The 16,082-nt window shown below is 46.5% G+C and overlaps 1 protein-coding gene across 1 annotated transcript in view; it reads right to left on the bottom strand.

The window, feature by feature from the left end:
• DEAF1 (DEAF1 transcription factor) overlaps positions 1-16,082 on the bottom strand; it is a 143,948-nt gene that overhangs the window by 28,869 nt on the left and 98,997 nt on the right. Inside the window, exons 7-10 of the mRNA XM_063944784.1 lie at positions 12,663-12,786; positions 11,230-11,358; positions 9,786-10,000; positions 7,842-7,904 (exon numbers count right to left, since the gene is read on the bottom strand). Of these exons, the coding sequence (XP_063800854.1) occupies positions 7,842-7,904; positions 9,786-10,000; positions 11,230-11,358; positions 12,663-12,786 (531 nt within the window). The remainder of the gene's footprint in view (positions 1-7,841; positions 7,905-9,785; positions 10,001-11,229; positions 11,359-12,662; positions 12,787-16,082) is intronic.

Below are 16,082 nucleotides of genomic sequence, written 5' to 3'. Positions count from 1 at the left end.
TGGCGGCGTGCTAAACTGTGGCACCGCCTTCAGTGTCACTTCTACCAGGGGAGCAGCTGGCGAGTGTGACAGCTCGGGGATCCGGTGTCCGGGGCAGGTGACTACGGACACAGTGTGCGGGGAGCAGCCCAGGGTCTGTAGTGTGTGACAGCGGCCAGGCGGCAGCGGGTACCGGGCAGCACGCAGTCGCTGGTTCATCCACAGCAGCTCCCCGGCGCACAGCTCCTCCGTGCGCCGCTGCTCCCTGCACCTCTCCATGTGTTCCCACATCACCACACACACCACTTACCCAGCCCTTCAGCTGCGGGCACACTAGCTAGGGAACACTCAGCCGCGGGTGAATCGCGTCATTGGGACCCGCCCATTTTGGAAAAGAGAGTCCCCGGTCCCCAAAAGTGAGTAAAATACGCGCCATAGCACGTTTTTGCGATCACTGAAGACCATTCTTTGGAGGACAAACCAGGAGAGACAAAGGCCGTAACCACAATCTCTTGGTTAAGGTGGAAAGATGACACCACCTTAGACAGATAATCAAGGCGAGTTCTAAGAACCACACGGTCACGGTGAAAAATCAGAAAGGGTGACCGACAGGATAAGGCACCCAAGTCTGAAACTCTTTTAGCAGAGGCAATAGCCAGCAAAAATAAGACCTTAAGAGTCAGCCACTTAAGGTCCACAGACTCAAGAGGTTCAAAAGGAGACTCTTGTAGGGCACCCAGAACAACCGACAAATCACAAGGTGCCACAGGAGGGACATATAGGGTCATTCCGAGTTGATCGCTCGCAAGCAGTTTTAGCAGCCGTGCAAACGCATTGTCGCCGCCCACTGGGGAGTGTATTTTCGCTTGCAGAAGTGCGAACGCTTGTGCAGTAGAGCGCCTGCAAAATCTTTTTGTGCAAAACAAGACCAGCCCTGTAGTTATGCTTCTTTGTGTTTGATTCTAACGACGGAGGGATGGCTTTTGACGTTACACACCTGCCCAACGAACGCCCAGCCACGTCTGCGTTTTTCTGCCACGCCTGCGTTTTTCTAAGCACTCCCTGAAAACGGACAGTTGACACCCAGAAACGCCCACTTCATGTCAATCTTCCTGCGTTCGGCCGTGCGACTGGAATGTTCGTTACACTCTGTACAAACCCACGATACTCATTGTACCCGTATGACGCGCATGCGTATGCACCACAGAAATGCAGATTTTTAGCCTGATCGCTGCGCTGCGAGCAACGGCAGCTAGCGATCAACTCGGAATGACCACCATAGAGAGGTTGAATCCGTAAAACGCCCTGAGTGAAAGTATGAATGCCAGGCAGAGTCGCAATTTTTCTCTGAAACCATACAGACAAGACTGAAATATGAACCTCGAGGAAGGCCAGACGAAGGCCTACTGCAAGTCAAGGCCCTGTTGCAGAAAAGCCAAAAGTTTGGCAGTGCTGAACTTGTACGCATCATAATTCTTAGCCGCACACCAGGTGAAGTAATAATTCCAGACCCTATAATAAATCTGAGCCGAAGCCGGTTTACAGGCTTTCAACATAGTTTGAATGACCGCCTCAGAAAATCCCTTGGCCCTCAGAGCTGAAGCTTCAAGAGCCATGCCGTCAAAGCCAGTCGGGCCAGATCCTGGTAGACACAAGGGCCCTGAACGAGGAGGTCTGGGTGCTGCGGAAGTAGAAGAGGACGCTCTATCGAGAGACCCTGCAGGTCTGAGAACCAATGCCGTCTGGGCCACGCTGGGGCGATCAGAAGCAGGAGTTCTCCTTATTGCTTGAACTTCCTTATTACCCTGGGCAGAAGTGACACCGGAGGGAACACGTATGGCAGCCAGTGCGTCCACGAACGCTGCTTGAGGATCCCTTGTCCTTGCTCCGAAGACCAGAACCTTGTGATTGTTTTGAGACGCCATCACGTCTACATCTGGGAGACCCACCTTGTCCACTAGGAGTTTAAAAACTTCTGGATGGAGGCTCCACTCTCCGGCGTGTACATCCTGACGATTGAGGAAGTCCGCTTTCCAGTTTAGTACCCCCAGAATGAACACTGCCAATATGGCTAGCAGATGGCGTTCCGCCCAGTGAAGAATCCTTGATTCTTCCCTCATTGCCATGTGGCTTTGAGTGCCGCCTTGATGATTTATGTATGCCACCGTGGTGGCGTTGTCCGACTGTACTTGAACAGGCCTGTTCTGTACCAGAGGCAGGGCCAGTTTTAGAGCAGTGAACACTGCCCGCAACTCCAGAATGTTTATCGGAAGGAGAGATTCCTCCCTGGTCCACCGACCCTGTCCAACACCGCACCCCAACCCCACAGACTGGCACCCAGTTGGAGATCCAGAAGGGACGACCCCTGCTCAATTGTTGGTCCTGGAGCCACCAGCTCAGAAACAGACAAAGGAAATCATGTGAGACCTGATCCGATGAGGCAGGCCGTCCCACTTGGAAAGGATTAACCGCCGCAGAGGGCGAGAATGAAATTGAGCGTACTCTACCATGTTGAAAGCCGACACCATGAAGCCTAGTCCTTGCATCGCTGAGTGTATCGACACATGAGGGCGAGAGAGGAGGCATCGTATCCTGTCCTGAAGTTTCAGGACCTTCTCCTGAGACAGGAACAACCGCTGGTTGTGTGTGTCCTGTAACGCCCCCAGGTGTACCATGCTCTGAGCAGGAACCAGCAAGGATTTCTTCCAGTTCATGAGCCACCCGTGGGCTTGCAGGAATTGGACCGTCAGTTCCAGATGACGGAGAACCTCTGGGAAGTTTGCCAGGATCAACAAATCGTCCAGATACGGCAGGATCCTGATACCTTGACGGCGGAGAAGGGCCGTCATGACCACCATGACCTTGGTGAAGATTCGTAGAGCCGTGGTCAGTCCAAATGGCAAGGTCTGAAATTGATAATGTAGGTTGCCAATAGCAAACTGCAGATATTGCGGATGCGACATGGCAATAGGTATATGTAGGTAAGCATCCTGTATGTCCATGGATACCATATAGTCCTTGAAGTCCAAGGCCAGAACAATAGAGCGAAGAGTTTCCATATGGAATTTGGATACCTTCACTAATTTGTTCAAAGACTTGAGGTTGAGAATGGGCCTTGAGTATCCATTCGGCTTCGGAACTAGGAACAGCGTTGAATAGTACCCCCTGCTTCTTTGAGCCAGAGGCACCGGCACTATCACTCCTGTGTCCAGGAGGGATTGTATCACCAATTGTAGTGTTTTTGTTTCAACGGATCCAAAGGGATATTTGTCGAGCAAAACTGGCGAGGGGGACGTTTCTTGAAAGAGATGACGTATCCGTGAGTGACAACTTCCCTCACCCAGGAATCTGAAGTGGTCTGTAACCATACCTGGGCAAACCGCAGAAGTCGGCCTCCCACCCTGGGGTCCCCCAGGGGGAGGCCCGCCATCATGCAGCAGGTTTGTCTGGTTTGGAAGAAGGCTGACGGGCAGCCCAGGAACGTTTAGGTTTGGGCTTAGAGGACCCTCAATACCTGGACCCTCAGCTGGAATATTTTCCTCAGATAAATCCGCGGCGTCAGCACTGCATGATGCAGGATCAGCCACAGATCTCCTGCCCTCTGACGCAGACATTATTGGAGAATGTAGCTCTAGGGCGTAACAGTACAATATAGCCAAACACAGTACCTGACAAACACCCCCTGTGGAGTGTGATTGCAATGTAGATCACAAACAGAGGATTTACAGTAAGTGGTATAAGGTGACTGAAATACACAGAGAAAAATACCAAACAGTATCCTGTGAAACACTATATATATAGGACCCTGATGCACTTAGCCCCCATCAGGGTACAGATTATAGGGATAGCAATATGTGTGAGATACACGGAACAGGAACCACACAGCAGCTATTGGCACACACAGTCACATGTACAATGCAGAAATTAATACGAACAACAATAAAACTGCACTGGACTAGCAATACTAAGTAAAGCTATGTATGTATACAGATATAACAATGCACAGTAAATACTGGATGTATATCCACAGTATACTTGTACTAAATATCCCTATAGTTATGCACTTGTTCTTAACTAACACTGTCTAAACGACAAGTAGAATACTGAAGTGTCATGTAAATGCACAGCGCTGATGAAGCAGGCGGCTTTACAGAGGAGACAGTGCCCAGCAGTCCCAGAATCAGCGCAGCTCTGTGTAATGGCGCCCAAACGCTGACAGGGAGTGAGGGAGTGAGGGAGAGAGAGAGAGAGAGAGAGAGAGAGAGAGAGAGATGCAGCTCCAGGACGGGAACATCTGCTGTAGATGGCGCCTGGCGTCTGGCGTCAGAACCTTATCCCCTCTGCTGGAGCCTGTATTAAACGGATTTTAGTAAATCCGACCTGTACTCCTTGCCCTGGTGTATATAGTGGGGTCTCTGCATGGCCACAGTGTCCACGCCAGCGGCACGGTCCGTCTCCGTAGACCACGATCGGATTGTGATTTCGGCGGGTCCCGCCTGGGGGACCCTCTAACCTCCTCCCTAGCGTGCAACCACGCAATCCAGGACAGCAGCGGCGGTATGTGTGCCTGATGAGACCGGAGCGCCTCCGCTGTAAGTGTCCGGCAACCAGGGCGCCGGAGTATACAGCGCCGCTGGGGGAGGTGAGGTAGCCGCGACACGATATGTCAGTATGACACATAGCTCCAAGTACCTATGCTGCGGCCCTTGATGTCTTCTTTCTTGTCAGAAAAGCTCTTTTCAGGGCTGCCTAGCGCAGCCCTCCCTGTTAGCTGCCTGCACTCCAGGTACCAACTTACAAACTGAGCTCCAGTGCCTGGAGGCGGAGATATAGAGGAGGCAGTGCAGTGCATCCTGGGAACAGTCAAAGCTTTAGCCTGTTGGTGCCTTGGATCAAGATCCAACTCTACACCCCGATGTTATTCCCTGTGGAATACCAGTGTACCCCGCTGCAGAAATTAAGATACTGATTTCTCATCTTAAAGTGCTCCATCTTTATTCAGCCAGAATGTATTGCTTGGTAACAGTAATCTAAATCAGTGCAATAGCCACATCAATTTCTTTTGCATACATGGGAAGCTAGAGATCCATTTAATTGGACCTTTGAGCTGTTCCGTTTATAGTCAGTGTTCACACAGACATGACTGGGCTAATTGCTGCTACTAAAATAATCTAGATATATAGTAATTTTTATTATACTCTCAATAGCGCCTGAAAATGTCTTTTCAGTTTTTTATATAATAAGTAATAACACAATCCCTACTGTGATATATAACAAGTCACCTAAATAAAAGCATTTGGCCTAATTTTATATAGGCAAAAACTCTGCGTATTTTAGAGTATGGGGTGCATCACGTCCACAGTAGCAGGAGTTTCTCTCTCCTGATACGTACATATGTGTTCCTAAGCAGTGACAATTGCTCTCGCTTACAGCAGTTTATACAGACCAATAACATTTGTCTATATAACGGCATTAATGAGGCAACGAGAGAATCGGCCATGTAGACTATAATTATAGGAATAATAGTTTTGTTAGCAATTAGACAATTAAGAAATTAGCTTGAACAAAGCTGGATAACTTATCAGGGAACACTAAAGCACAGCATAAATTCTCATGCCGGGACTGTGGGAGATGATCAGGCAGAATGCGAGGGGCGGTGGGCAGGGTGTGAAGTAAAGGAAATAAAGAATCCTTAAAATAGCGTGAGGTAATGAGATGCAGAGTGAGAGAGGAGGGAGGTGCGACTCCGCTGTGACGATACATTCATAAACCTGTCACACTTCACATGCTTTGTGTGTGACTATATTTTAGATATATATATATATATATATATGACACACACACACACACACACACACACACACACACACACTCTAAAGATAGACTCCAGTATTAATATTCAGAAACGTGTTTTACAACATGTAATTCTTCAGTAGAAATACAATTAGCACATATACAGTACAGGCAAAAGTGACAGTAATGAACTCAGAGGGTTATGTTTAAAAATATCATGTTATATCGTAATATTTCACTACATAAAAGATTGTGCTCAATAGGAAGCAAACAAAGACTCAGACTCATTCAGAGTAAAGCTAGGTACACACTACACAATTATTAGGCTGATTTGCTAATAGTTGGGACATAGGCCTGATTTATCGTATAGTGTGTTCGAACGATCGTTTCGGTAATATTTCTGTAAAATCTTGCATGCACGCACACCCGAACCATCGATTTTCCAATCTATAGGCCCAGATCAAAAATCTCGGCCACAATCTTCCGATATTGAGCAGTGTGTGTGCGTTCTCAATAATCTGCCCATATTTCCTATGTTTTCCTACATCATCCTCCTTGTGGGCGGACATATGCAAATGCATTGTGATGTGGCAGAAAATTGGTAATTTAAAAGAAAAAACTTTAAGGGCGGGATTCAATTCTTTTCACCCCTTTCCACACCCATTCTGTTTCTGCCCTCAGGGGCATGGTATCATTATTTCAGCTCGCTACTCCCGGAGTAGGGAGGCACACAACCCTTTACACAGCTAAACCTGATCACTATGGGCGCAATATGCGTGATAACGTAGATCATTTTAGAAAGGAAATTGGGCGTGATATATCATTTGAATCCCACCCAAAGTGTGTAGCTCAGATATTGGTGCCTACAATTTCCCATAAAATCGCCCGATTGTCGGGCCGACCCAAAAAAATCTGAGTGTGTACCTAGATTTAGGATACAATCCAGATATAGGGCAGGATGTGCAAAATGTCAGCTGAACGCAGACTTTTTTTTAAAGGCGCAATCACTTACAAGGCATGGTTTAGCCTTGTACATGATTGCCCCTTTAAAAAACCGTCCATGTTTGACCGGCATCTTGCACGGCCGCTGAACTCGAACTTCATTACTTCCCTGCCCTAGGATGCTTATCAGCAGTAGGACAGATCAGGTTGTGATTCAAGAGGCGCAAACAGATTTTTATTTCTTTGATTTTTTGCATGCAGAGAAAGTACCACCTGCTACTGACTGTAGCACACACATACTGGCATTTACCGCTGAGCTAATACATTCTCTCTACAAACTCCAAACCTGTCTGCACATTTTAAATCTGTCCCACAAGGCAGCGCAACATGTTTTAGCCAAGGTTCTTACTTTAAACCAGACAGGTGTGGGGTGTGGTGCCTCTGGACTGGCTGAGCTGGATGGCTTTAGTGTGGCATACCTTTACATTCTAGTAACACTTTTCACATACTAATTTCTTTAACACTATTTCTCCATTTTAATTACATCTCATTTTTGGGTCACCTTCTTCATTGCTTCGGCTTCCTAACACTAATTTATTAACACTATAGTTTCCTCACTGGTATACTGCCCTGGGTTTTCTGGCTTATGCTGGTGTTTTGGGGTGCCACACCCTGCACCTAAATATAGCGCTAGGGACCCCAAATATACAGAGACACCTTGATGCGGCTTTGGGGCTTATTCATACATTTGCGCAAATATATGTAACCGAGATCTCTGAATTCTAATATTGTGTGGGATTTATATCTGGTTACTGTTATCATTCAGAGTGCTGGGGGGAACAAAATGCCTTTTTTTTGTTTAAACCAGACACAGCAGGGGTGATAATCAATTAACAGCTACGGGCGTGACCTGCTGGCATTCAGGCTCTATCTCCGGAACCCCGCAACCACTACCATGACAGATTTTCCCCACATGCCATGGAGGTGCGCAGGAAATTCTCTGATGTTGGGATACTGTAATTAGCGGTGATGTGCGCAGCCGAAGAGCAAGATCGCGCATTGCTGCTAATTGAAAATGGTCTTAAGAAGAGAAATATAAAGAGATCTGTCATAAGAGTGGATCTTACCCGAAGCAAAATCTCGTGTTTCCCATCTATTTCCTCTGTTTGTTGGAACAGATGACTGGGGAACTGCAGGGAAATAAACATGAGAATAAGAGCAAACAATAAAATGTACTGGGTAACCGATCTGTACATAACAGTAGGGACCATTACAGCTGCACAGTACAGGGCACACTGTGGGCAGTATAATATGTAAAACTTGTGTGCATTACTAGTTTCTGCTTCAATTTTGAAATGATCTAGTGTGTTATATATCCCGAGGTGGCAGTGTGGTAGCTGGAAGTACTCAGGGGAGTGGGAAATTAAGGATTTACATTTGTAGCATGGAACCATCTATTATCCTGTCCATCGCAAGGTATATCATATGTGATATGTATATGGGATCAGTGTGGGAAACCGGCGAGTAGGATTCGACGTTCGAAATACCGATGTCGGGATCCCGATTGCGCAGAAGCCGACAGGGGTGAGTAAGGAGTGCTATAGGATTCTGGCGTCGGTAATCTGACTGCCGGGATGCTGACAGGCGGGATCCTGACTGCTTCCCATGTACAATTTATCTAATTACATGAAAAAGAGACTGTGAGAAAACATGAAAACTGAAAGTCTCTTTTTAATGTTTATTCTATAACTGAAAAAGAAAGTGGAGGCCTGTAAAGTGCTGACATAAAAGACACTGATGTGGTTATGTGGCTATGAGTGAGCCACTTTGTAGCACGTCGGGCACTCAGACGGCACCTGGCTTGGCAGCGTTGGGGTGGTGTTGGCATTAATGTCACAGTACTTGGCAGCAAACTTACTAAAACTGGATATCTCACACCCACTAAATGGGGAAGCTCAGGTTCTGAAAGAAGACAGTATATGGGAAGCAATCTCTTCAACCACTAAGGAATTAAAGCAGGTTTCAGCCGCAAAGGGACCTGTCTGGCTCATAAGAGGATTACGGATTTAATTACAGATCATCTCGCTGACCTGTGTCATGGGCACGGTCAGGGTGAGCTGGTAAAACCTCCTGACCCTTACTGCAGGATAGCAGAAAAAGTGTCCACAATATAATTTCCAGGAAATGTGTCATACATAAGGGAATTATGCATACGTTGTGTTTTTGTATGTTTTACAATAATTTACATTTAAGTTGTTATTCATTAGAACAGTTTTTACTATTGTGGTGAGAATTTACAGTGAAAAAAAAAAAAAAGAAGAAGAAGATGAAGAAATAAGCAGGGCAAGCAGCAGCCAGGTGGACAGATCAGCACCTCCATTGCTACTTAATGTACTAAAGGGACAGAGATGCCACAACAACTGGCCTATACACTCATCTGCTCTGTGCACGTGGCGACACAGTAGAGGGCGGCTTTTGAAGTTATTCAAAATATTTCATAGTAAGAAGTGTGTTCTCATTTTCCTGTATTTTTAATTACACATTTTGACACAAGTACAAGAAATGATGAGTTAAAGGTTTACCTAGTTCTGGCTACCTATTACTCTTCCACAAGTTGCTTACCTCCCCCGATGGTCCTTTGGTGGTCTCCACCATGAATCCCCAAATCCTACCAGAATTTGGCTCTGGTTTACTTTTCATCATGCAGAAGATAGCACTGTCAGACACCCTGAACTGGACCCATCAAGTTAATGCATAGTGGCTATATGGTTTACCCCATCTCCTGTCCAATCAGCTGCCACATGTAGTACATGCTCCCAGTGTCGGCAGTTTGAGTCTCCTGCCCAGCTGTGGGGACAGTTCTCTACGCTGCAAGCTGTCATCATGTTTGGAATGGAAATCCAATATGGGATAATATGACTGAGCGGCTATATGGAGGGCTGACTACATTGCGGCAATTGTTAAAAGTAGATAATATGACTGAGCAGCTATATGGGGGGCTGACTACATTGCGGCAATTGTTTAAATTAGAGTACCAGATCCTCACCCATGGAGGACTCCATTTCCCATACCTCCTTCCTTTCAGCAGCCGCTGCTGCTTCACTTTTGGCCTGCTCCACATAGGTCTTCAGCTGCTGTGCTGTGCTGAGTAAGGAATTCACCATTTCTTCCAAGTACAGCCAGGGCCTCTGATGCTCCGCCATCTCCAACCCATTCATCACTCCGGCTGATGATTCCTTAGTGGGAGTGCTTGGTGCTAGTGCCAACGCCGGTAGAGAGGACAACACTGCAGAGATACAGGAGACAAGAACAATTGGTAAGCACTGAGGGGCAACACACGCCTGTATGCGGACTTGTTCAAATCCCTGGGGTTACCCGTCGCTTATCCATATGCTGGTGCAAAAGATCTTCCTGAAAACAACAGGTTTAATTACCCGTACGTAAGAGTTTTCACAGCCTGCAATTCCACCAACCCTCACCGCTTTATCTTACGTCCCAAAGTGGCCTATTTCACGGAAAGACAGACTCCATCTGACTCAGAATGGGACGGACATGCTCAATGATGTGTAAATTTGAATCTGCGCATGCGCTATATACAAAGCTGAGAGAGATCCATGCAACACAGTGTGTGGCATATCTGAAAAAAATATATAAAATAAGTAAATATAAACACAATACGGAAAAAAAAATGTTATCTAGAAATCCATGATACACAGTGGGTGAAGGGCCGTACAGACGGGAGGTGTGGAGGGAGATGTATGCTGAGCGAACTGCTCAGCACACATCTCTTCATCCGCTCATCACAGCGTGATATGTGCTGAGCAAGGGGGGGTACGGACGCGGGGGGGGGCGCTCATTTCACCCAGCGGTGAAATGAGCGACCTGCTGGATGCAGGCCAATCTAGCACCGGCGATAGCGTCGCGCAGGACCGCGCATCGTTATCGCCGGCACCCCTACACATGGACGATGTGTTCTTAATTTCTAAGCAATCTAGTCAAATTTCTTAGAAATTAAGTAAAGGTTGCTCTGTGTGTACCCCTAAGGATTATGAACAGGGATAGATACATGAGCAAAAACAGAGAAGAAGAAAGATACTGTAAGTAAAAAACAGGTTGTTGTTTTTTTAACAATCACACAGAAAAACAGAGAGCAGCCGAGGTGACGGGCAGGAAAGTGTTTTCCAGCTGTATCTGATAATTCTGATGCCAATTTACACCTCATGGTGGCGGAGCTCTGCGCATTATACAGAGTATACCGATATATCCCTGTGAAGTCTCACATCCAAGGTTTTGTGCTGTCAAAGTAATTTAAAGGAATAAGTCATAAGCAAAAAGACACAGTGTGCAGCAAGAACAAACAGAAGAAGAAGACAGAAAACGCTGTACCCAGGCAGGGTTCTCCTTCCCATTGTCCATGTCTATGTAACTGTAAGACATGTTATTGTTAAAATGCTCTGAATCTGCTGCATAGTACAGTGCCAATGAAGATGTTGTAGTCACAGTCACTCCCCTCACCTGCTGCCCCTGTGTACACATCTCCCTGTGTAGGACTATCCGTCAGGATTGTAGTAGTCTCCGCAGTGGCTTCTCTCTCAAAGGCTAGCGACTCTGTGGTGGTGATCTGTCCGGATGACGTTACAGTGACTGCAACATGAAGATCAGGCGAACATTGTGACCACAATACTTGTGGATGGCAAAGCTGCATACTGCTGACATACTAGAAAACGTGTAGGCTAAAACATGAGCATTAAAGGGGCAATTGCACAATACATTAAACAAAGATCAACATATACAGTAGTTCTCAATAGCTGTGAAGAAAGGAACAGGTATATGCACGGTTCATAGCTCATCAAGGTACAACATATTAATATATAACCTAATAACTAAATTCAAATGCGCCATTGACAACTTTTATCAAATACGTTGCTGTTTCTTTCCAGTCGGTTTTTGTGTTTTCCAGGAGTGCATTTGTATAATTGGGCACAAACATTCACTTCTGCTGTCTCCGGATACGACTCTACTGGAATGTTGGTGCAGTTCAATGATTATTGTCCGACTGTGCATGCTTACGAGTCGCACTGCGCATGTGCCGCAATGGCTTGCAAGAGCGGTCGCAGAGAGCATTTATTTGCAAAGTGCTTGACATTGGGTTCCATTCAGGGTCGGCAACGGTGGAAGGGCAACAAAAACACAGGTGTGGCACGACCATTTTCAAGGCATGTCTCAGCTTGCGACTGCAACCCTGTACTCAGTAACAATGGCTCCAGCGTCTCACTTTCTCGCAACCATAAGGGCGAGAAGTTTGAAGCCACCGGTGGGTGTCTCAATACAAATCCAGGCGGCTGCGGCATTTGCATATTTTTGCACAGTATGTGCATACACATTGGCAGCTGCAGTGGCATTAGTGTACATCTCGGAACCAGCCATTTATGCTACTGTTGGTGGGAAATGGAAATACATAGTTACATATCAGTGCTACAAGTATTTGGTGACTCCCTAAAGGGGGTCTTAATGTATTCTGAAATAATGGAAACATTTTGCTACAACTTTTGTCTACAGGCCTACTACCGGAATGTCTCAGAGACTCCTGAATTTCAGGGAATTCTCCCACAACCCTGTGAGATTAGGCCACCCTCCCGAAACCCAACCACGGGGCCATGATGATGCAAATCAAACCATAATGCCCCTGTGCTTTCCCCCTGTTAACTCTCTGGAGGTGAGGTTCAATAAGTAGGCACGTATGACATTGGTCCAAGTCTGTGACTTTACATATTGTATGGTCAATCTCAGAGCGGGCACCATCCAGTGGAAAACTTATTGGTGATTTTCTGAGTAAACCCAATTCAATAAAACAAAATATAACCTGCAATGCATAAAAAAATATATTTTTTTCTGGCTTGTTTCCCTTATCATTTCTATCATAGCACCCCCATCCCTTTGGTTCTTACAGGTGGTTTCCGCTGTAGCCGGGAGAAGGCTGATCTTTGCTGGATCTTTTTTAGCGGAAACTGCTGACATCTCTCCTTCCTTTTTACGCCGCTTGTAAGGTATGAACAGACGCACAGGGCCACTCTAATGAAAGACAATAAACAGATCTTATTACAAAAAATAAAAAAAAGATAATATTAATGAGTATTTTCTATTGTCTTGGGTAAATTGGTTGTAGTGACCAAAGAAAGCTCAATCAGAGCTGGCCGTCTTGGCGGCTCCTATGGACGCTGTACATCTAAAAACTGCATTCTCATGTTTAATTTGAAGGTGAATGAATAGTCTACGGATGTCTGTGATGGGAGATCTGCCTGGCAGGATCCTGTACATTAGTCTGAATATAATACCATTGTAAAAACTGTGTGTAAGAAAAGCATTTACTAACATTTTATCAACAATAAACATAAGGGAGAGAAGATTAAATTTTTATTGTATTGTTAACAGGTATTAATATTATTGTTTTTGTGGTCTCTCTCACTGAAAAGGAAAGAGGGAGGGTTTGAGCAATAAATTAGGATTTTAATTACCTACCGGTAAATCCTTTTCTCATAGTCGGTAGAGGATACTAGGGTCCATTTAGTACCATGGGGTATAGACGGGTCCACTAGAATCCATGGGCACTTTAACAATTTGATAGTGTGGGCTGGCTCCTCCCTCTATGCACCTCTTACCAGACTCAGTCTAGGAAACTGTGCCCGAGGAGACGGATATACTTCGAGAGACGGATAGATAAGGATAGTGGTGAGATTCTGAACCAGCACACACAAGAGGAAAGCCAAGCTAACCAAACTTGAAACAGGAACAGCAACGACTGAACCAACATTACTTAACCAAGTAACAGTGCAGGAAGGACGAAGCACTGGGTGGGCGCCCAGTATCCTCTACGGACTACAAGAAAAGGATTTACCGGTAGGTAATTAAAATCCTATTTTCTCTTACGTCCTACAGGATACTGGGGTCCATTTAGTACCTTGGAGATGGACTAAAACTCCCAAACCGGGTGGGAGAGTACTGAAATTTCTGCAGAAATGATTGACCAAACTGAAGGTCCTCAGAGGCCAAAGTATCAAACTTGTAGAACTTAGCAAACATGTTCGAACCTGACCAAGTAGCTGCTTGGCAGAGCTGCAAAGCCGAGACACCCTGGGCAGTCGCCCAGGAAGAACCCACCGATCTAGTAGAGTGGGCCTGTACAGATTTTGGACACGGCATACTTGCCGTAGAATAAGCATGCTGATCCAGCGTGCAATTGTCTGCTTTGAAGCAGGACACCCAATCTTATTGGGATCATAAAGAACAAACAGCGAGTCCGTCTTTCTGTGACAAGCTGTTCTGTTCACATACACCTTCAAAGCCCTCACAACATCCAAAGACTTTGAAGTAGCAGAGGTGTCGGTGACAACCACAACCGCAATAGGTTGGTTGATGTGAAATGCGGACACCACTTTAGGAAGAAATCGCTGACGAGTTCTGAGTTCAGCTCGATCCTCATGGAAAATTAAATAGTGACATTTGTGAGAAAAAGTCCTCAGCTCCGACACACGTCTTGCTGAAGCCAAGGCCAACAGTGTGACGGTCTTCCACAAAAAATATCTTATGTCCACGTCCTGTACAGGCTCAAACCAGTTCTATTGGAGGAACTGCAGCACCACATTGAGATCCCAAGGGGCCATGGGAGGCACAAAGGGAGGTTGGATGTGCAGAACACATTTCAAGAACATCTGGACCTCAGGAAGAAAAGCCAATTGTTTTTAAAAGAAAATGGACAAGGCCGACATCTGGGCTTTTATGGAGCACAGACGCAGGCCCACATCCACGCCTGCCTGCAGGAAAAGCAGGAAATGTCCCAGATGGAATTCCACCGCAAAATAATTTCTGCACTCACACCAAGAGACATATTTCTTCCAAATACGAAGATAATGCTCAGACGTTACCCCCTTCCTGGCTTGGATCATAGTCGGGATAACCTTGTTAGGGATCCCTCTCCTGGCTAGAATCAGCCGTTCAACTTCCATGCCATCAAACGTAGCCGCGGTAAGTCCTGATAGACGAACGGGCCCTGTTGCAGAAGATCCTCGCGAAGGGGTAGAGGCCGCGGATCCTCGAGGAGCATCTCCAGAAGGTCCGCGTACCATGCCCTTCTTGGCCAGTCCGGAGCAATGAGTATTGCTTGAACCTTTTCCCTTTTTTCGGAAGGTTCAGAATCCACCCGTGATCCTGGAGGAGTTTGGTTGAGAGAGCAACGCTGTCCAACAACCTTTCCCTGGACGGCGCCTTTATCCAGAGATTGTCCAGGTACAGAATTATGTTCACTCCCCGTTTGCGGAGTAGAAACCTCATCTCTGCCCTCACCTTGATGAACACCCTCGGTGCCATGGAGAAACCAAATGGCAGGGCCTGGAACTGGTAGAGACAGTCCTGCAGTGCAAACCGGAGATAAGCCTGATGAGGTGGCCAAATCGGAATATGAAGGTATGCATCCTTGATATCCAGAGACACTAGGAATTCCCCCTCCTCCAGACCTGAGATCACCGCTCTCAGAGACTCCATCTTGAATTTGAACACTCGTAAGAACGGGTTCAAAGACCTGAGGTTCAGAACTGGTCTAACCGAACCGTCCGGCTCCCACCGGACAGCCTTCCATGCATTGCGGTCCACCGTCATGCTAAAGAATTTGAGGAAGTAGAGCCTCAGCTCTGTTCCTGAGCACCTGCTGTTGCTGGTATGCATGGTTTACCTCTTGCGCCGCTGGAGGACGTAGAAGCACCTCTGGATTTGCCCTTGAACTTGTCCGTCCGAACGGACTGAAAATTAGAAGCTAAATAAGTCATCTTGGTTGAGGGGGCTGCGGAAGGAAGATACGTAGACTTACCCGCAGTAGCTGTGGAGATCCATTTGTCTAATTCATCTCCAAACAAGGCCTCTCCTGAGAACGGTAGGTCTTCCACGCCTTTCCTGGAGTCCGCGTCAGCAGTCCACTGGCGTAGCCACAAGCACCTGCATGCCTACACTGCCATAGCGGTGGTGCGTGCGTTAAGCACACCTATTACTTTTATGGCTTCCACCATAAAGTTCGCAGAGTCCTGTATATGCTGCAGGAGTAAGACAACATCCCCCCTAGATAAGGAATCTAACCCCTCAATTAGGTTACCTGACCATTTAGCAATGGCTTTAGTGATCCACGCACATGCAATAGTGGGTCTTTGGGCCACCCCAGCAGCTGTGTGCAATGATTTGAGTGTAGTCTCAATTTTATGCTCAGCCGTGTCTTTCAGGGAGGCTGCACCAGGAACAGGCAACACAATTTTACGTCACAGCCTAGAGACTGATGCGTCCACTATCGGTGAATTTTCCCATTTTTTTCCTATCCTCCAGAGAAA

Source organism: Pseudophryne corroboree, chromosome 11, assembly GCF_028390025.1.
Source record: "Pseudophryne corroboree isolate aPseCor3 chromosome 11, aPseCor3.hap2, whole genome shotgun sequence".
NCBI classification, from domain to species: Eukaryota; Metazoa; Chordata; class Amphibia; order Anura; family Myobatrachidae; genus Pseudophryne; species Pseudophryne corroboree.
The sequence above is the reverse complement of the archived record's forward strand: the minus strand, read 5'-3'. Positions and strand labels throughout refer to the sequence as shown.